Raw genomic sequence first — 21332 nt, 5'->3', positions numbered from 1 at the left:
AAACACAAACGCACTACAGATCCATGGCCTCTGGCCTTGCTTTAAATAATTGTAATAATGAGGAATTTCTTCATCACCGTGCTTGAATTGCATCACAGTTATGAAGAAACCTCACATCTTTTTTTACCCATGCACACAGTCAGTGTAAATTCCATCACTGATCTCTCTTGCTCTCTCTCTCTCTCTCTCTCTCTCTCTCTCTCTCTCTCTCTCTCTCTCTCTCTCTCTCTCTCTCTCTCTCTCTCTCTCTCTCTCTCTCTCTCTCTCTCTGTGTTTGTGTTTGTTTGTTTGTGTGTGTGTGTGTGTGTGTGTGTGTGTAACACCATTGATCAGGCTTACAGCTGCAGACATAATCACTCTTTTTAGTTGTGTAGCTGTGTGTGCATGTGCGTATGTGTAAGCCTCATGACCAGAGATTTGACCAGAACATAGGGCCTAACTTAAGAACAGCAAACTCAGTGAAATGTAATATCCTCTTAAGGAACTGAAAAAGGCATATACCATGCACTGGCGTCTATTATTTATAGCGTAGTGCATTAGCCAAAGCAGATGAGATCCAACTATAATATGGATACATACTTTCAGAGCAGGATGAGAACTTACAGTAGTTGGCAAAGTGCAACCCAGTGAGGTTAAAATGTCATTTTATGATGTAAATTGTGTGTTAAAAACAGTTTTGAAATTATATCAACATGATATTTAAATTGTAGTTTAATGTTTTATATTGTCAGTACATTGGGGTCTCTAAGGTGTTTTCTGCATGCCAATATTTATGTGATGGACTTTCTCCTCTCTGATGGCAGGTCTGTGAGGATGGTGACAAACTGGAAGGATTGGACATGGAGGGGTTTGTGGCTCTCACGGCTGACACTGTCATCCATAACATCCACAACAGACTGGCAGAAAGGCCTGCAGGTACTTAACAACACACCAGCACATACAGTGCAGCTTAGTTACCGCGAGGTATTTGGACTTTGTGTCTTCTCTATCCACTTCTGCTTTTTCTGCATGCTGCAGTTTTTCCAAGTAGGCCAATATAATTTCTATATTGTAAATGTCACTGATATTACTAAAAGTGAAAAACCAAAGCACATTCAATCTGTCTGTGGTTGTTTTTTGGTTTTATGTTTATCTGTTTTTATGGAAGTAGATGCTATCTTTTTTTGTTGTTGTTGCTGCTCTATTATGGGTTTTAGTTTGAAGAAGGCACCAGAAGGAAAATGTGAAATACTGACTAAGTGTTTTAAACCATAAAAGTGCCATGTTTTTGTCTCAACCCACTTCAGGACTAAGCTTTTCTTTTTATAGGTCACACCACTCTCATATTAAATCAAAAACAGGAACTTCTGTGTAACACAAAAAAACATGCACCTGCAAAAAAAGACACAATGCAAATTTTGTCTTCAGAAATAGAAATGAATAATTTATGAGAAAACTTCTGACATGCCTCCTTTTTTTCTAACGGAAAACTTGTACACAGGATCTTCAATTATATCAGAAAAAATAAACAATTTTATCAGAATTAATACATTATTTGAATGACAAGCGAATGCAAAGAGAATAAAGTGCAGTATGTACTGTAGCAGTCTTTTTTTCTTTGTTTCACTCAGTTTAAAACCATGATCCTTAGGCTTCCAGGGTCATTGTTCAGCACACATTGAAGAATCTTTTGTGTTATCAGAGGGTGCTCGTGATGAGGTGGTGCAGTTCTTCCAGAGGCAGGGTGAGGAGACACACTATGGGGTCGGGGAGAGTCCAGGATGGCTGCTGTTAAAGTCTCTGTTGCTGTTGACAAATGACAACTCAGTAAGTGATTAACAGTTTTTTAAAAGTTTTTTTCCCTGTACTCTCATGTTGTCAGAGTCACATTCATTTAAGTGGAAAATATACTTAATTTGAAGTACCTGACCAACTTTGGAAACTACACAACATTACATTATATTCATCATGTTAACAATTTCTACGTATATCTTCACAACACTAGACTGACACTAGACACTTTTTGTTTTGTTTTCAGGATATACTGTCCTGTATAAACCCAGGACTCCCGTCTGCTCTAGTGAAATGTTTGTACTTGCTGGTGTGCATTCCAGCTAAGAAGGAAAACATGATCATAGAAGAGACCTTTCAGGAGTCACTAACACAGGTGAATAATAGCTGACTCCTTCCTTTGAGGAAATGGCCTGTATTTTATATCTGTGATGTTTTTGTTTAATCTGCATTTTTCTTCCTTCTTTCTTCTTTGTTCTGCAGTACTTCTCTCTAGTTTCTTCCACATCTCTTTTTTCCTCTTTGTATTTTGGACTCACTCACCATTCCCTCTGCCGTTTTGTTAGGTTCTCCTCCAGCTTTGTAGGCAGCCAGTCAATGTGGAGAGGCTGGTAGAGACTCAGGAACTGCAGTGCTTGATCATTGGACTCACGTCGCTGTGGGACCAGACCAGCGCCTCGTGGAGGCATCAGGCCTCCCGTGTCCTCAAGGCAGTCTCTGCTGCAGCAACAAGCAACACTGTCCCAAGCTTGTTAGGTGAGCTAACTCAAAACTATTGGGATAAGTAACATTAGTTGCTTCCAGTTATATTAGACTAAATTCCATCAATTCCACGAAAAAGACTGAACACACATGGTAAAGTATTAAAAATATCAGAAAACAGGCTTGACAGAAAGTGAATAACTTGATTTTATTGGGGAAAGTTATTTGTGCAGACTGATATTTTTATTCCAGTAATGAGTTGATTATTCAGAGACCCATGACCACACATACAGCAGAGAGACATACAGCAAGTATGTTTCACATGATGCCTCAATTAGCGCAGATAATTCACTCAAATGTTCTAAAGCACACATGTTTATTTAGATGTGCTGTGGACATCAATAAATTACCAGTATTTCATCATGTTCTTTGCTCACATGATTCTATAGCTCACATATAAATTGACCATACGCTAAGACTGGGGGAAATGAAAGATATCAGTTAATTATTGTAATATGCTATATATCTCTCAAAGATGTTCTGATAAAGAGTAGCATGCTCAAAACATCACTCTTTTGTTTGTGGTGATAATTAGTAATTTTTGCATTGGGGTCATTTTATTTTCAGGCTATTGTTGTGATGTACTGCATGTATCTTTCTTTTTAGGCAAGAACTGTGTTCGTATCTGCATCCAGAACCTGTTGCACATCAAGGCTGATGTCTCTGGATCACTACTGGCTGAGGTAGCTGTGGCTGTGTTTAGCTTCATTAGAGACACATATCCCCTCAGTCCGGCCCTCTTCACCGAGTTTGACACCAACAATGGCTACAAGGCCCTTGAGAACATTCTCAAACGGTGAGTTTAAAAGACAGAAACACAGAAATAATGAGACGACTATGAGAGTTCAGGATTAGGAATGAATGAGACTCAGTCTCTCTGTGAGAAAACACAGTTATTTAAAGAAATGAAAAGGCGTCAAAGGAATTAGATTTTTGTGTCTGTGGCCTTTTTTTAAGCCAAGAGAAATGCAGTGGAATTTTCTGTTGTAAAAATACATCTCCATCAAAGCACTCAATGATTCATATTACTCCACTCGTAGAGATATCGGTACAGAGAGTTCTTTACTTCTCTTTTGTTGTTTCTGATCATTATACCATCATAAGCTGTGAGGAAGGTGTGTCTGCGGATCAGTTCCAGTCGGTGGAGGAGCTGCTGGCTCTCATTGCATCATTCACCATGCTTGGAAAAACAGAGCTGAAAGTGGCTCTTTGTGTCAGCAACCCTCAACCTCCAGGTTTTAAGTTTGACCCGTCACTCACCAAGGGTAGGTCACCACAAGTCCTACGTTGTTATTCTCTGATCACACCATCTGAATTTTGTCTAACAGCTGATTGGTTCATGAGAATAGAAACTAAACAACCATCCCATTATTATGACTTGCATGGTTCAGCAAAGATTGGCTGAGAGGGGAAATGGAGCTCCCAAATGACCACATAGTTCATCCTTTCTTTGCACTTTTGCCCTCATGTAACCCACCCAAGCTGCATCACCCCCTTTTACTGAGTTCCCACACACCCCCACCGCTACCCCACTGCAGTGTACACCACCCCTCAGCTTAACAGGAAGCTGAGGTGATTATGTCTGGGATGATGAAGTGGAGGCTTCTCCTTTAACTCTGTTAGTGTGCCCCACATCCATTCACCACTGGCCTACAGCAACCAGCCATCTATCATAGATGCACACACACCTCCATCCAACACTCATAAATAGAGTGTCCATAATAAACACACACTTACCCATCCAAACATACACACAGACACACACACTCAGCAGCCATCTATCACATCAAGGAGTGTATCTCTTTCCAGCAGAGGGGCCAGGGGCTGTTTTGTGCTGATCTTATTTGGTTCTGATGCAATTTTGATTAAACGTGCAAATTAATCCTATCACTAACCAGGTATATGTTTATTTACAACAAACACAAGTGTGTTTTGGCCTCCAAATCTAAGACCTTCTCTAAATATTCTGACAATGCAGCAAACAAACTGATCAAAGCAGATTATGCTGCGTTTCTTTCACCTTCATACATGTTATGCTGTTTGTTTTCAATCTATCTATGTATCTTAAACTCGATTGCTTATGGAATTCAGCATGCACTCAGTGTTAAAGGTTGTTTGTAATTTATTGGTTTTCATTCCTCTATGAAATTGACTGTCAGACCTTGCGAAAGCAAAATCTGATAAATTGAACTTTTAAAATCTTTTGGCTAAATTGACCTCTGGCTGCTCTTGCTTTGCAGTATTGTATAGACGACCACAAGGATATATTCTACCCTAATTCAAAAAGTTAACATGCAAACTATTCAATATGACCAGTTGTAAAGTGCTAAAATGTACTATGATGAGTGCAGTGTACTGACACTTTTCAATTCTTTATCTCCTAATGTACCTTTGTCTCCAGGTTTGGCAGTAAAGAACCTGCCTGCTTTCCATCTGCTGCAGGCCTCCTTGCTGAATTCCCAGGATTCTCTGCTGTGTTGCCAGGTCCTTCGAACCCTACAGACAATATGGGAGAGGGACCCAGCCAATTTCTTTCTCTTGGAGTGGACTGTCCAGTCAATGGCTCAACTGGCTGTCTGTGTGTCGCAGAAACCAGCACCTGTCCATAAACTGTTCTTTTCAATGCTGGAGATGGTACAGCTTTTATTGTCAAGTCCCTGTGCATACTTTTTCTTTGCTACAATTTTTATGTCTGATCAAATGTTGGGTTTCCTACAGGTAATATTCAAGCTGAACTACATTCCCCATGAGACCTTGCGTTGTGTACTCAGTGTGCTGAAGCAAAGCTGGGCTGGGACACTGGCTGCAGGGGTGGCAGGGACAGAGTTTGGAGTTGTGGCTCTCAAATGTTTTCACAGGTAAGCAGTGGTAGCAAGTTATTACTATGATACTCAGAATTGTTTAGCATATTCATATGTAGAATATTTTATCTTAAATTCACCCACATAACGTTACTCTGCTCATTGAAACAGATGAGGTAAGAATTCCAAATTTTGTCTTGTATAAATACAGTATAATTTTAATGGAAAAGAGCTGGCTATTTTCTAGCCATTGTTTTATTTGGTATAGGCTGAATAAGATGTTTCTCATTTGTTCTGTAGGCTGACAGTTCACAGTGGTATGCTAGCAGAAGTGCTAAGTGACTTGGGTCTGCTGGAGCTGCTGCTCGGGGAACTTCGAAGGAGAGCTAAGATCCTCAGGAAAGCTGGAGTTGTCTCTGCCCCTCAATCAAGTATGAACCAAGATGTCATGTGTTTCCACCTCTGATGTAATCATGATTGTAAAACAGCTGAAAGTACAAAGAGAGTGATTGTTTGAAATAACACCAGCATTACAGTGAACTTGGGATTGAGCAACACACCCTGTAACATATTAGTACTTTTTCGTTCAAAATGAGTCATTTTTAAATAAAACATGAACTTTGGATCTTGGGCCTGCAAGTGTAGCTCAACAGTCAAATGTAACACATAAAGACATTTTCTGGAGTGACCTGGTGGTTGAGTGGTTAGAAAGCATGCCACATAATCACAGCGTCCCTGGTTCGAATCCAGCCAAGGACCTTTGCTGCAGGTCATTCCCCTCTCCCTCTCCCTACTTCCTGTCGGCATCTCTTCCAGTTACTATGTAAACAAAGGCAAAAAACCCAAAAATAAATCTTAAAAAAAAATAAAGACATCTTCTCATCTTCTATATTTCCATCTGAAGTTCTTGTGCTCTTTAGATCCACAGCAGCTGCCAAGTGTGGAGGACAGCGAGAGACTGCTCACTACCTGCATGCTTCAGGTTGTGTCAACCCTTACTCTGCGTTCAATCAAAAACACAGGTATACACATCCACTTGTTCACACATCCTTCAGTTTTTTTATTGAATTCCTTACTCTTTCACCTTCTGCGACCATTTGTTTTTTATTTTATTTATGCTGCATTTGTGCTCCAGTTGCAGTGCGAGACCTTGGTATGGTTCCCTACATAAAGATCTTTTTGGATGAAGACCAATATCGAGGTCCAACTCTGAGCATCTTAGAGCAGCTAGCTGAGATTAACCCTGAGGAGTTCATGAGTACAGCAATAGGAGCCCTCTGCTCCTCTACACAACAGGAACTTGGGTTGAAGCGGGACCTTCTGCAGGTACTCACATCTTACATGTACCCACACACACTCGTTCCCAGGCAACAGCACACACACATCCTGAAATACTCAGATATGCCATGATCTTACCTGAACTGCGAGTGTAGTCTCCACTGTACATCAAATCATAACAAATTGTAATGCACTTAAAACATAATAAGCTAGTGAATTTATTTTCTTAGCACGTGGGACCCTGATTACATTATCGACAAATGCAGATTGATTTGCTAAAACAGGTTTAGCTGTTAACTCTGGACCGATTTGATTAGGCCAGCAGCATTGTGCTGTGGCACTCTGAAGATTACCACCTTTATCAGATCAGTGAATGGGACAGAGATCTGATTAAGCCTAACTAAGTTACACACCTACTGTATGTGTCCGTTTTTATAGATGGCAGCGAGAACAGCACTTACTTGCAGATATTGTGTGTGTTCAATGTGTGTGAGTCTTAGTGTGTGCGCTTGTGCTTGTTTATGCACGCACGCAGAAGCCTATATGTGTGTGTGTGCTTTGTGCTAACATAGTTAAAGCAGGTGGCAATCAGATTGGGTACGACCTGGGTTGGCAAGTGTTGAGAGCCATTGTGATTACTCCAGTTTCAGTTAATCACATTTCCCTCTGCATTCTGCCTCACACATTACCTATCTGATGGATTAGCTCTCTAAATTGAATAAAGCTAATGTGATTTTGTTCACCTCCAAAAACTAGTTACCTGAAATGATTTATGATATATCTATATGTTTCATCTATTTTTCATTACATTGTTTTAATTGACAAGAGAGATCATTTTAAAAGCTGAGAGATTGAGGAAAGCTTTGCGTCTATCAGAATATATTCTCTGAGGTTAATTGTTACACATAATAGACAGAGTTAGGCTTTACTGTGACTTGGTTATTTCACAGCGCAGCGTTCCTCTTTTGAAATGATGCGTATGTCTGATTGCTGTCCTTTGTGTGTCAGTCTGTGCTGAAGGTGCTGGAGAGTCCTAACAGCTGGGATGCTTTCAGACGAGCAGGGGGCTTCACTGGACTGCTATCGCTGGTGGTCGACATGGAAGGAGCTCTGTCTGACCCTCCCCAGGGAGAAGTGTGGAGGTCCCTTGGACATCAACAACTGCTGGATCTCCTCCTTCTCACTCTCCACATCCTGTCCTTAGCTGTGCATCTTCACACAGTAAATGCACACCATTTTGAGAATGGCGGCTTTTATGAACGGCTGGCAGAAGCTCTGTTGCAGCTGGGCTGCTTCCACACCGACGGCCCACAGGATGGGAAGTGGGATGGAGAGGAAGGATGCTTTCCCAAAGCTGCAGAGGACAACCAGTCTCCAGGAAAAAGCTTTCATCAGTTTGTGGAGTTAGCAGAGGCTCCTGTAAATGCCTCTACTACCTCCACCAAACTGCAGTCTAATCTGCCTGTTACTCTTCGGACATGTATAAGGCTGCTTTCCTATCTTGACCAGTTCGCCACAGGGACCTACTCTCCACAGGAGCTAAACTTTGGACTAGAAGCTGAGGGTGTGTGTTACAGAGATAAAGAGGAACTAAATGGCTCAGCAGTGAATGAAGGGGTGTTTTCAGGATCCCCTCCTGTCCACTTGGCATCAAGTCCGAAATCCATAGAGAACACACAGGGAAGATCTAGAAACCAACCATCCAACGTTTCTACAGTCTGCTCAGAGTCTCAGTACAGGTGGATATCTTAGTCACATTTACAATAAGATGAATTAATGTACAGTACAAGTCAAAATTATAGTGTTGAGTTGGGACCATATGTAATGTTTGTAAGTATCAAGATGTGTTTTTCTTTGCTTGGTTTACAGTCGGTTTACCTGCCATCATGCTATTCTTCATCCAGGAGCAATTCGAGTCATTATGACTCTACTTCCATCAGTGTTTACTCCAGAGGATCCACAGGTACATTTCTAAGCTGAACATGTCTTGTTCCTTAATTGTTTATACTACTTCATACAAGACAAGCCCACCAGTATCAGACAAACTTGTACTTACTCTGCTTAGCTCCAACTTGGCTGCCCTACCTTTTTTTCAGCTTTCTATGGAGGTCCAGTTCTCGCTGGCATACCACATTCAGGCTGTGGTCAAATCTGAGCAAAACAGGCAGATAATGTGTGAGGGGGGACTGGTCTCCACACTCCTGGCTTATTGTCAGAGCATGTTGTTGGCTCCAAAGCACCCGTTACATCTACCTGTTACACGTATCCTGGAGAAACTCTCCTCCCAGTCCATCACACACTCAAACTTCAGGTCAGACATGCTCAGCCTCTGAGGTTCAGATGGATTTTGTGTGTTTTAAATCTATTTGTACACGCAAGATACTGTATCTGATATGTTTGTTACTTTTCCTCCTCAGAAAGTTCCTGTGTTTAGGAGACCCTCTTATGTGTTTGGCAGACAAAGCATCCATGCCATTACAAGTTGAATGTACCCCAGGTGTCAAAGTAAATGGTAAATATTTGTATTGTGACTTTCTCATTGTGTTGTTTTATATTACTACTACTGTTGGATGTTAGATATAATATAAACACAGACATGAAGTCAGTCACACATCGTAATTGGTTTGTGTTGTTTCTGTCAGGTGAGAGTACAGAGGAGGACACCTCATCGGGGTCTCCAGTAAAGACACTGAAGCGAACCTTCAGCCTTTTAAAGTCTACAACTCGCAGTGAATCCCCTGCTGGTTCAGCAATACCCATCCACCAGATCATCAGTCTGGTGTCCATGACGTCACCGCGCACCTTCAGACCGCACAGAGTCTCCTCTTCACCTGCCTTTGTAGAATTTGACATGAGTGAGAGTGGATATGGGTAAGTCATTGTTTTACTGGTTTTCAGTGCAGTCATGCAGTATCAAATAGATTTGACTAAAAGACTATTCATTGATTCTTTTAGTGATTCCCTAGGTGTTGTTAAGCTTAATAAACAAAATTAGTAATACAGGAAAGACAGGTTATTTTTCAGTCATGATGATCAGAATCCCACATAGGATCCCACCTAGATTGTACATGTGCTGTAGTTTTAAAAAACTATAGAGTAAGGGTTGAAAATAAATCACTGGATTTGGTTTTAGTATATGAGTAAATCACTCTAATGTTTAGAAAAATGTCATCACTGAGCAGTCAACATCATTTTTTTCACTTATTGTTTGGCATGTGGTAATATTCTTTGCAGCTGCCTTTTCCTGCCTTCTCTGGCCACAGTGAAAGGAGTAACAGCTGATGCAATCTCAACAGGCGGAATAGGAGGAGGTAAGAGATTAGTCTGCATGTTGAATATTTTCATATTTGTAAATATATCAAAATAAATGGTCTAATCATCCCCCTCTTATTTTTCAGACTGCCGGGGTTTTCCTCCTACAGCTGGTTTGTCATTTTCCTGCTGGTTCCAGATCAACAGGTTTAGTTCAGCCTGCGATTCCCACCCAATCCGATTACTGTCAGTGATTCGCCACATGTCCCGGACTGAGCAACAGTACATCTGTCTGTCTATCTCCTTCTCTGCCTATGATGGCTGTCTGGTCATCTCCACAGAGGAGGAAACATTTACATACCTGGGTAACTGTGACAAGGTTTAATCAAAATTTGCCCTCAGTGAACTTTACATAACATATATTGATTGACAAGGAGTTAAGGGAATCTGTTTAGCTTTGTAGCATTCTCTCTAGCTTTCCAAACTGTCAGCTATTTCTTATCAGTCGTGTTCAAAATGGGACAGCACAGCAGTTAAGTCATCAGTTTAACTAGTCTTTCTTCTCATTTAACAGATATGATGGAGCCTGAGATGTGCACCCCTACTTCTTTGCCCACCTCATTGAGGTTTCGCTGCTCCAGCATGCTGGTCCCAGGTCAGTGGCACCATCTGACTGTGGTTATGGCCAAAGATTTGAAGAAGAGCTGTCTGACCTCAGCCTACTTCAACGGCAAGGCAGTGGGGACAGGAAAGGTAGGACAAGAGGAGACAGAGGAGCTGATCATTTACCTAAGTATTTGAGTGAATGGAAATGCAACAAAATAACATCTCATATCTCCACCTTTTGTGTCAGATGAAGTATATTCAGCCATTCCCTGGCCAGTATGTTTCCATGGACCCCACAGCTGTGATTGATGTGTACGGATTGATAGGTACACCACCCATTTGGAAGGAGCATGCTGCTCTAGTGTGGCGTGTTGGTCCAGCTTACCTGTTTGAGGAGGCATTGGGCCCTGAGGCTGTAGCTGTCTTATACACACAAGGCACCGCCTACCTGGGAAATTTCCTGGCTCTTCGCAGCAGTGGTGAGTCACAAGATCTTGTGTAAGATTTGGAAATGATTTCTGCAGTTGTTCCTTGTTTACCCTCCAGTAGGTCATCCTGGAAGAATCTTCAAATGTATTTTATGTGGTTTATGAGTAACATGTGACCCTCGAATAAGATAACATTTCTTTCTAGATTCTTTATGACTGTAGTTTAGATTAGATTTTGATGCAGAACAATAACTGTTGAATACTTTAAGAGTAATATTTTATGACTCATGTGTCATATAAATATTTACTAATACATTAAGATACATACCTGAAATATATTAATGTATTTAGGTCATTATTATGTCCATTATTGCTCACTCTTGCTCTTGCAGAATAGCTTGTAGAAGGCAGTTCAACTTACCTGTGTTGTCTCACATCTCTCTAGGCCATGATCCAGATCCTGAGTCTCTCCCTCGCAGGTTAGTTCCTGAGGAGAGGATCTCATTTGGCATCAACCCTGCAATTTCTACATTAACAACTGTCGCACAGATCAGAGAAGATTACAATGAGGTGGACTGTAGACTTATTGCTAAAGAGGTATGGTCTGACCTGTGTTGAAACTACAGTATGTGTTTGTTATTTAGGTGCATTGTAGCAGTCATTGTATCTTATTACAGATGGGGATAACATCTCGAGATCACTCCACCCCCGTGTTCCTAGCTCGAAACATCAGCCAGCATCTGAGTGGAACAGCTCGTACTATAGGAGCAGCCCTGGTTGGACATTTCGGTGAATATAGTATTCTTTAAAAAAGTGTGTATGCTGTTATGTAGATTACTGCAAACACATTTGTTAAGCTCATGGTTTTTCCCTTCTAGGTGTGCGTACATTTACCCCCTGCAGTGCTGCCAATGGTTTCCTGTATGTTGGTGGGCCTACAGTTGTTCTGAGTCTAGTTGCAATGGCGGCAGATGATAGCTCTCTGTATGCAGCTGTCAAGGTTCTTCTCTCTGTGCTGGAGACTAACCCTGCTATGCAGCAGGAAATGAACCGCATCAACGGATACAAGGTCTGTTTAAAATCACTGGAGTAGCTATGTATAAGCATCAAAATTTGCTACTTTACTGTTATGATGTTTTCTCATATATAATTTGCTCTCATTGTAGCTGCTAGCTTTCTTGCTGAAGATGAAGAGCAATGTGGTCAGCTACAGAACATTTCAGCTGATTCTGTATCTCTCGAGTTCAGTGGAGCTGAGCTCTGGCTCTGCTTGCCCGCAGAACACATTTGCTTTCCAGGCCCTGCTGTCAGACCTGGAGGTAAGCATCCCGATTTAAGGATAACTAATCTATTAATCAGCTTAATTATCATTTAATTCATTTTCAATATCCCTCTTTTCAGGTGTGGCAGAACACATCAGACAATCTGGATCTTTCTGTTCTGAACCACTTTTCTGAAATCTTGAAATCCTCAAGGTAAGTACCACTCTGTGTGTGTGTGTGTGTGTGTGTGTGTGTGTGTGTGTGTGTGTGTGTGTGTGTGTGTGTGTGTGTGTGTGTGTGTGTGTCTGTGTCTGTGTCTGTGTGTGTGTGTGTGTTCGTGTGTGCTACCAGACTAACACAGAGTATGTTGTAGGTTTAATCTAATTCATCATTAACTCACAGGAAACTAGTTAAGTAATACTGAGTACTGAAATAAAGAGGGTATTGTGCAAGACTGAGGACAGACCTTATCAGCTGTTCTGTCCACATCTGCAGCAGCCTGTCATCAGTATCACGAAAATGTACGACAGGAATAGTCCAAGGAATGTTCAGCAGAATCAGTCACAGAGGCTGAAGAGAAGAGCATGACTGTACGAGTGCATGGATTGCTGAATTAGATTTTTTTCTGTCTGTGGTAACAGATTGTGATTGATATTAATGTTCTCTCTGTTTCACTCTCTGTGTCCTCAGCAATGACAGCAGGATATCTGAGGTCATGCACAGTGTAGGCCTGCTACCAAAGCTGCTATTTGAGCTTTCTGATCCTGCTGTGACCTTTCGAAAGGCTAAGATAATTTCTTGTGTCATTACAAGCCTCCTGAAAGCACACTTCACCCCTTCGGACATAAGCAGGTACAGCCTGAAAATACACCAGTTACAAATAAGCTGCTTCTGTTTTCAGTTTTCACATGACATTTTTTGGATTAGCTCTGTATTTGAAATATGATCTTATTTTTGATCAGACTTGGGCTCTTCCTGATCTACACACTACCTCCTCTCAGTAACGTGACTGAAAGCCATTGCATCTCTGACAGTGATCTTTACCAAGAAACTACAGGTAAAACAAGTTGCACACAATAACATCTTAATTAGTTACATCAGTTTCCTCATGAATGACACAACTTATTACAGTACTTGTAATCCAGACTTGTCTTGTTTGTACTGTAGCTCAGAGTTCTGGTCCAGCCAGTCTCATTTGGATTCGTAACCAGCTGTTACTTGCTCTTTGTGAAGTACTCAGCTCAGACGGCCTTCTAATCAAAGAGTGAGTGGCATCTGTTATTGCTTAGCAAACCAAAAGTGAAGCAAAAACACTTTTTCTCAGTATTTCATGTACCATAATGTCAGCACAGAAATGTTAACCCAGTCTATTGTGTTCTTATTCTGCACTAGTCAACAAAAGGTCTTGTTTGAGGCTTTGGGCAGTGATTGGTTCCTGCTTTTCCTTCAGCCCCACCTTCACCCTTGCACCTTGAAACTGGGTCTTGTCCTGCTCACATACTTCATGTGCGATGCCAGCCAGCAGAGCATGTTCAGAGATGGGGTGCTCCCAGGAACCCTCATAGAGAGCATTGAAGAGCCTTCTGCTATCATGGGTACAAGTTGAATAATTAGACACAGCAGGGAGATTTAATCATATAATAAACATTTTGCCTCTTTCACTGAAATGATGAAATTAACTTTGTGTTATACAGTTCTGATATCTTAATTGATTAAACTCGTTAAATGGATGACACATTGTTTAGAAATCACCATTATTGAAATTTTATGAATATTCTTTAAAGCCTTTTGAGTTTTCTTTGACATCACACTTGACATTACCATACTGCTCAATTCCAATCATTCATCATTCATTTAAAGTAATAATCATTTAAAGTAATAATCTTAAAGATTTTCATTTAAATGAATGTCTGAGTCATTATCTGTCTCCGAATGAGGCAAAACAATGGTGATTGAGCCTCTGATTCACTGGGTCTCGGTGGTAATATTCCAGGGAAAAATCATGTGCACTGTTAGTCACACATTTTCCACCACTCAGCAGTTGTCGGCCCGCCAGAGAGGGTAGGCAGAGCTAGCACAACATACTCACTCTTAAACTCACTTTACATGAAGCAGCGGCCTTTACTAGTGTTGCCTCAAATTGTTATGGAGCTGTGGCCCAACTGCCAACTGACTGGCATCACGCAAGTGACAATGTTTTGATCTCTGGGAAATGAGGTCCAAAAACACACCTGCAATTACCACTTATCACCATAGGTGCTGCCAAAGAGAATGAAACAGAGATTTTCATGATTGTTACTTTAACATGATTGTGCATACATAATCCATACCATGATTGATATCATTATTGAAACAAATCCATTTAGTGCTGTGATATTGATTTTATCCATAATGAAAATATTTTTTAATTGAAAAATGTGTTAGCATGTTACTGAGCTGTTCATCCTAAATCAGATTTCATTATCGTTTGTTTCTTGCCTTGTCACCAGACAACCTTCGGGCCCACTCTTGGTCATACGAGTGTGCCAGCATTACGTGCCCAGGGTTTGTTGTTCTACAAGGACTGCTGTTGAGACACTCTCACTTGCCGCAGGTGTATGAAGCACTAGCTTATCTACTGCTGGGAAAGAGGCCCAGTCACACTGCAGAGGAGAAGGTGGGTATTTTTTCATTTTGGAAATCAGTTTTGGAAATCATCATCTTCATCATCCATACTATAATTATTTTATTTTGCTTTTTACAGGTGAATTTGGATGATGTCCTACAGTCACTGATTGATAGTCAAGCAGACAATCCCGCTCATCAGCTCTGTGTTGAGGCTACAACAATACTGCTGGAATTAGTCAAAGTCATCACCAGTCAAGTAAAAATATATTTCCTTATATCTCCTCTATTTTTGCTACAAATTGTAAATGTAGAATACATTTTCTCCTCACTAACAGTCTGTCTCCTCAAAATAGCAGAGACGAGGCAGTGATGCATCTTGGGAGTTGCAGCTACCAGCAAGTGTGATGCAGTTCTTTTGCCTACTCCATAACCTCCGCCCCAGAGACCCACTGTGGGCATCTGCAGAGTTCCTCCATGCGCTCGCTAGTGTTGTGTTCCCCCTAGATGCTTCAGAGGTTTGTGTGTTATACTTAGAGTATTTATGAAATCTGAACAATTCTTCGCTCTCTGGGTGCTATTCACTGGTTGTCTAATTTTTTCAGGGTGTGAATGAGCCTTGCTCAGTGCGTGAAGGTGAGGACGCATCCAAGAGTCATTCATCCAGGAAGCCAGTGTGCGACTTTATTCGTATTCTGCTGATGGACAGTCTTCTTAATGTTTCTGCCAGCAGCAACACACATCCTCTGGCACTGCTGCTGGAGGTGAATGCACACACATAAGCAGTCATTTATGTTGTTAACAGATCACAGTCACATTTCTTCATTCATGTATACAAACAGACATTTTTGCTGAAATGTATACCCTCTGAAAAAGGGTGCTCAATATATTATAATACTGCAAAACTTTTATTTCTCCAGTAGGTGCCACTCTTTGCTCAGTAACTGAATAATGCAGAGCCGAGTTACTGATGATAAAATCATTTGCCACTAGGAGAGAGAAAATACCAATAGGCCAAGAGCTACAGATTTCTGTAGATGTGTTTTCAGCCAGCATGTACGCGCACTGCCATCTACACCTACACTTAGGACAGCATGTGACAAGGTTTTCCTCTCACTATATAATAGAAAAAAGAGCCATGACATTTAAGACTTTCCTTCTATATGTTGTTTTCAAAACAGTGTTGCATTATGTTTTCTAACTGATTAACTATATAAATGATACAGTTCTCTCCAGATGGTGCATCATTGGAGCAGAGGCAGAGTTTCCAGACTGAGCTGCTGGAGCTGATCATGGACATCATCCACATGCTGAGCCATGAGGAAGAAAACATGACTCATCTCATCTCGCAAGGTACAATGTCCATGTAGAATTATCTCACAACGCAAACTGACCATTCCTTTAGTGTCAATGCTAAAAGAATCTTACGGTTTCTCTTAGACTCCAACAGTGATAGACCTGAGGGGCAGATGGGCACGTTGATGGAGAATGTAGTGCTCGTCAGTAAGACTCTGCAGAAGAAACTTTGCAGTGGAACATTTTTGGGGGACTCAGAGAGTTTGATCAACTTCCTCACAGATCAGATTGTGGTGGTAAGATCAACATACAAAAAAACGTATTATATACACAGTGTACACAGACGCTCAATTGAAAAAAAATTCCACAGTTAATCTAACAATTGAAAAAAAGTAGTCAATAATGCACATTTAGTTGTATTTTTATTGCACTGGTCAGCAAATTAATAAGCTTGCAAAATGTTCATCTGTAAATCTTTTGATTGTCAATGAGAAGACTATTTTAACTAGTTTGAGTTTTGGATTATTATAATGTAAAATCTAAACCACAGGATTAAAAATATTTAACTTGATATTATTTTACACTGACTGATAACAGATACACTTCTGTATCCTTTCAGGCCCTGGAGAAAGGCCAAGCTCAGAAAGAAAAGACGGTGTCAGCTCTCTATTCGTGCGTCAATAAAGTCCTGCTTCACTTCCTGTCTCAACCTCGACATTCCCAAGAGGAAAAGGAAGGTGTCATCAGGACGCTACAAACCATTAATGAACGCTGGGATGTTGTCATGGCAACTTACAATGCAAATGTGAACTTTGTTACATGCCTTCTTCATTGTCTGTTACTGATACGATCTGGAAGGTAACCCACATGCAGACGTGCACACATTTGTATAGATGAAACCAGAATTTTCTGCAAATTCACAAAATCACACTTTTTTTTAAAGCTACCCTGAAGGTTTTGGAAGTGTGGCACAAAAAGTGCGCAACAAGAAAGTTTCGGCCCAACTGTTTTCCAACGTAACCAGACATTCTGCCAATGGAGCAGATTTGACCACAGGTATGGGAGCGTTTATTTACTTTCATCACTTTATCTTGTCATTTTCCTCAATGGACTAAGTCTATTGAGGTTTACTGGGTCGCTTGAGAGTTCAGAACAAACGTGTGTATGTGTTTCAGATGACAAAGAACTAGTATCCATAGCGGAGGTCTGCTGGTTAAAGGTCATGACGGAGAGGCAACACACGCTTGAGGAAACATATAAGATTGAGATCTCAGCCAGCCCAACAGCAGAGAAGGGGCCTGTCAGCATGACTGACATCAGCCCTCTGTGGGAGGAGACGGCACACAAAGCCTGGCTGCTACACACAGGTTAGCTCTTGTTGTATTAATAATTTGGACTTGCAATTTGGACAGTGCATTCAGAAAGAGATCTGAAATTTTGCTTGTAAAATTTCTTCTCAGAGTCTCAGAAGAAGAAGCTGGCCAGCAGCTCTCAGAACAAGTTTGATATGATCAGCAGTGCTGTTCGCTCAGCTTTGGGCAGACTGGGCAAAGAGACAGTAACAGTGGAGGTAAATACGTTCACATTCCCTCACAGTGTGTGGTCCTTCTCAGAATATAAAGATGCATATGCTTGTGACTGTTGTCCCCTTTGACGAGTGTGAGGTTGGTACCCTTCCCCAGGTGTCCCTGTACCAACAATCATCCCAAAGTCACTGCTTTTTTTGTGTTGTGGGCCGTCCAGCCCTGTGGGGGTGTTTGATTATTTCTTTAAATGGATTTGGATTATCACAGCTGATTGCCCCTGAGTGGGCATAGTAATTGATATCTGTTAGGCCTATCCATGGGAACACTCACTACAAACACACTGTTTGCTGCTGAAGGTTAAAGACGCGTTTATTGTTGTTTTTCCCCCGAAACACGTGGCCCGCATCATTAGTTCCCCCACAACGCTTAAGACGTTGAGCCATCTGGAGCAGGGAGCGGGGACATATTACTCAGGCACACAGGCATGAAATTACCGCGTCTGTGTGTCTGTCTCAACCCCAGAAAGTGTGTGCGTTCTTGTTTACGCGCATCTCTTGCCCACAGAAATCGGGTTGGCAATTATAGTGGTACCAATCTGATGAAAACATTATTCATTTGATGTTATTCTTTATCATATCCGTCTTTGACAGGCTATCAGAGAGGGTGATGAATTGTTTTTCCATCTGAGAGGCAGGCAAGAGGAGGGAGGGATCTTTGCCTTCTCTTTCTCTGCAGTGCATTGCACCACCGAGTAGGTTTGGGGCATGGCGAGAGTGTTCAAAAAATGATATTCAAATCATCAGTAATGGTCAGCCACTTTCCTTCCATTCTCACGAAGAAACAAGTGAGTCATTAATTAATTTCTGGATCATCAACTCATGACCTTTATTTGGCAAGTCATGAGAGATGCTTATGGGGAGTCTCTTTTCAGTCACTGGATCCACAGTGATACATTTCTACAGAGCAATGAGCATAGTTTCCGAGTCTCAGATTTTATTGAACAAGAAAAAGAGTTTTAAAGCCTACTGTAGGTAATGAATGAGAATATAGAGACTGATAGGCAGACTCTGTCCTCAGTCAAGCTTCAGTGCAATCCTTCTAAAGATTTATTTCATCAGCGAATGCAGTTTCCATAATCATATCTGTGTCCTCATATTAGAAAGATAATTAACAGCACTAATGATCACGTTAAGTTCATTACACATTCACTGCCAGCCCAGAATGAAGTTGACATTATGTTGCCTTATCATCAAAGGTGGCTTATTGTTGGGAAGTCATTAAAATGGAAATGAGTGTGATGTTCTGATGTTAATTGCAGAGGGAAGAGATGAGTTATGTATTTAATGCAGCATTTAAAAAGCCAATGAGGTTCCTATCTGCTAAATAGGGTAATTAATGCTATATATTACTTATGTTTGTCCAAATGAAGGAATGAAATTAGACAATGATGACGCTGACTTGCTGTTTATCTGTCACACCATGGCTCTAGCTTGCAAACTTCATTATTACTCTCTTTTCTGTCTGTAATATTTCTATAATCTCCCCTCAAATTACTCCTTTATTTCTTTCTCTGCACAACTTCTCATTTGGATAGGCAGTCAGTCATTTAGAGAAACAGTTTTCACTCTCCAGAAGGCTTGTCAAAGTTTGCTGTCAACTTTTATGCATGGGTTTATTCTGAAATTATGGCAAGTTTTTGCATCTCTTGTATTAGAGAAGTAGTTGTTTCCTTTTTATTGTACTTGAAATCAATTATGGCATTCATAGGGTTATACCCCAAAACACAGAATTATCATCGGTAAATAAGACTCGATATAAAGAATTACAGCATGTTCATTCAGTCAATTAAATGGCTTTCCTGGGTCAGCTGTGAGGATGGACACATGTTGTTTCACTACTCTCTCAGCGAGCACTGCTGTGATGATGGGCTTAATGAAGCAGTTAACAGTCAGAATATGATCCCGGTGTGTCTGCTGAACATGAGCATCCTGCAGTGTCGACACGGCTCTGTTTTGGGTTTTTCTATTTTTTCTTTTCTTTTCCCTTTTCATCGACACATACGCACTTGCTCACGCACAACAAAGGCGCACACGCACTTACCTTGCCCTTGACTGTGGCGTGGCTCAGTGATATTAATGTTTATGTTAATTAGATCACACCAACAAATGATTACATTTCCAGACAGGGTTATTGTAAGACTGTAGCCACTAGCTTATTTTGCCCAGTGAATGCAATTTAGAACCAATGTAATTGCATGAATGTATTGTAATTGCATGAGGAAACAACAATACCATTATGAATATACAATCTGTGAACATGATGTGTGCTGTGTGTGTACAATATGAGCTAAAGGAAGAGCGATTGTGCTGCCTGCTCTTTTCATTTGCACCCATCAGGTTACTCTCCTTTCTTTGTAGGAGTTCCTGTCCTACATGGAGTCACATCGACAGAGAGGCTACAACATGTTTGAGAATATGAGGACAAACCAGTTACAGGTTTGACAGAAATATTTCTAGGGATATATTGAAATAAATGTTATTAACAAGCCCAAATTATTTAAATTGGATCTGTTATAATGTTTATCTCTGTCTCATCTATTCCCTGTGTGCTGGCCTCCTACTACGGCCCAGTTACAAGCCGCTGAGTGGGAGCGTGTGAGCTCCAAGTGGCTGCATGTGGAGGCGGAACTGCTGAGGGAGAGAGCCGTGTTCGGCCCTGGCCCAGGGGTGCTGCTGAGCCGAGACTGGGTGCAAGATGCTGCTGAAGGACCTAACCGGACCAGAGTACGCATCCGCAGAAAGGCTCTTAGACGATCCAAACGGGTATAGCTCTTCAGTTTAGAGGGCAACCTCTGGAGCTGGAATATATATATAGTATATAATAATAATTGTTTTCAATATATTAAAGTACTGTATGTTGTTACAACAGATGCTAGGATCTCTGTCTCTGTGTCTGAGGACTGGCATGTCTGAGGAGAGCAAAACTAGACCAGAAGCAGACACAGGTGAGGACCAGTGTTGCCTGCTGACTTTTGAAAATCTCCCTTTCCCACAATGCAGCTCAATGGGAAAATCTGTGTTTCCTTTGTAAAAGAGCCAAAGATCCTGTGTGAAGTTGGAGCAGAGGCTAAAGAGGATGAAGAAGAGGGAGGCCAGGATTGTGATCATCTGACTTTCTTCCCTGTTTTGAGTGAGACACCCACTATCAGTGAGGGCCCACTCGACCCCTGCACCCCACAACCCTGCTCCCACACACAGGACTGCCCTGACATACGTATCATCCTGCAGGAGCTGCTTCCTGGAGAGGAGGTATGGTAGCACAAGAGGCATGCCTGGCTAAAAACAACTTGCCTAAACACAAGCACAACTGCTTCCCACCCTGCTAATATTCACAATCATAATTATCTGATGTAGACTGAGGGATTCCAGTAGCCTAGCGCTGCTATCAGAATTTCATCTTTCCTCATTAGTGTAATGTTTTAATGTCGAGGCCCAGCTCAGCTCTTCTCATTCTTCCAGTGAGTTAGAAACCAAGGCACATGTTGACAGGGACTCTCTTGCTCCGGCAACCAGCCGCGGCTTTTAATGTTTCTGACAGAAGTATTAATAAAAACAGTAGGAGGTGATGCAAGCTGTCTTACATCCGCTTAGTAAGTGTGTGATGTGTGCAAGTGTGTCCTGTTGTCTTGCAGTGGTTTAGTGTGTGAGTCCTGCTGAGCTTCCTGTCAAATGAACAGAGTCATTAGCT

The 21332-nt window shown here is 41.3% G+C and overlaps 1 protein-coding gene across 1 annotated transcript in view; it reads left to right on the top strand.

Annotated features, from left to right (window-relative positions):
* Positions 1-21332, top strand: part of wdfy4 (WDFY family member 4) — a 39223-nt gene that overhangs the window by 1913 nt on the left and 15978 nt on the right. Inside the window, exons 3-45 of the mRNA XM_062430382.1 lie at positions 804-915; positions 1682-1806; positions 2018-2146; positions 2337-2526; positions 3139-3328; positions 3637-3797; positions 4934-5166; positions 5251-5390; positions 5634-5764; positions 6254-6355; positions 6469-6659; positions 7620-8350; positions 8481-8574; positions 8708-8922; positions 9029-9123; positions 9254-9482; positions 9846-9922; positions 10010-10228; positions 10438-10616; positions 10717-10948; positions 11343-11494; positions 11575-11686; positions 11776-11966; positions 12064-12216; positions 12299-12372; positions 12850-13011; positions 13122-13216; positions 13327-13423; positions 13552-13754; positions 14649-14815; positions 14903-15022; positions 15120-15281; positions 15369-15527; positions 15990-16116; positions 16204-16355; positions 16679-16917; positions 17003-17115; positions 17235-17426; positions 17520-17629; positions 20003-20080; positions 20216-20407; positions 20514-20589; positions 20679-20893. Of these exons, the coding sequence (XP_062286366.1) occupies positions 804-915; positions 1682-1806; positions 2018-2146; positions 2337-2526; positions 3139-3328; positions 3637-3797; positions 4934-5166; positions 5251-5390; positions 5634-5764; positions 6254-6355; positions 6469-6659; positions 7620-8350; positions 8481-8574; positions 8708-8922; positions 9029-9123; positions 9254-9482; positions 9846-9922; positions 10010-10228; positions 10438-10616; positions 10717-10948; positions 11343-11494; positions 11575-11686; positions 11776-11966; positions 12064-12216; positions 12299-12372; positions 12850-13011; positions 13122-13216; positions 13327-13423; positions 13552-13754; positions 14649-14815; positions 14903-15022; positions 15120-15281; positions 15369-15527; positions 15990-16116; positions 16204-16355; positions 16679-16917; positions 17003-17115; positions 17235-17426; positions 17520-17629; positions 20003-20080; positions 20216-20407; positions 20514-20589; positions 20679-20893 (7116 nt within the window). The remainder of the gene's footprint in view (positions 1-803; positions 916-1681; positions 1807-2017; positions 2147-2336; positions 2527-3138; positions 3329-3636; positions 3798-4933; positions 5167-5250; positions 5391-5633; positions 5765-6253; positions 6356-6468; positions 6660-7619; positions 8351-8480; positions 8575-8707; positions 8923-9028; positions 9124-9253; positions 9483-9845; positions 9923-10009; positions 10229-10437; positions 10617-10716; positions 10949-11342; positions 11495-11574; positions 11687-11775; positions 11967-12063; positions 12217-12298; positions 12373-12849; positions 13012-13121; positions 13217-13326; positions 13424-13551; positions 13755-14648; positions 14816-14902; positions 15023-15119; positions 15282-15368; positions 15528-15989; positions 16117-16203; positions 16356-16678; positions 16918-17002; positions 17116-17234; positions 17427-17519; positions 17630-20002; positions 20081-20215; positions 20408-20513; positions 20590-20678; positions 20894-21332) is intronic.

Source organism: Scomber scombrus, chromosome 12 (genome assembly GCF_963691925.1).
Source record: "Scomber scombrus chromosome 12, fScoSco1.1, whole genome shotgun sequence".
NCBI lineage: Eukaryota > Metazoa > Chordata > Actinopteri > Scombriformes > Scombridae > Scomber > Scomber scombrus.
The sequence above is the reverse complement of the archived record's forward strand: the minus strand, read 5'-3'. Positions and strand labels throughout refer to the sequence as shown.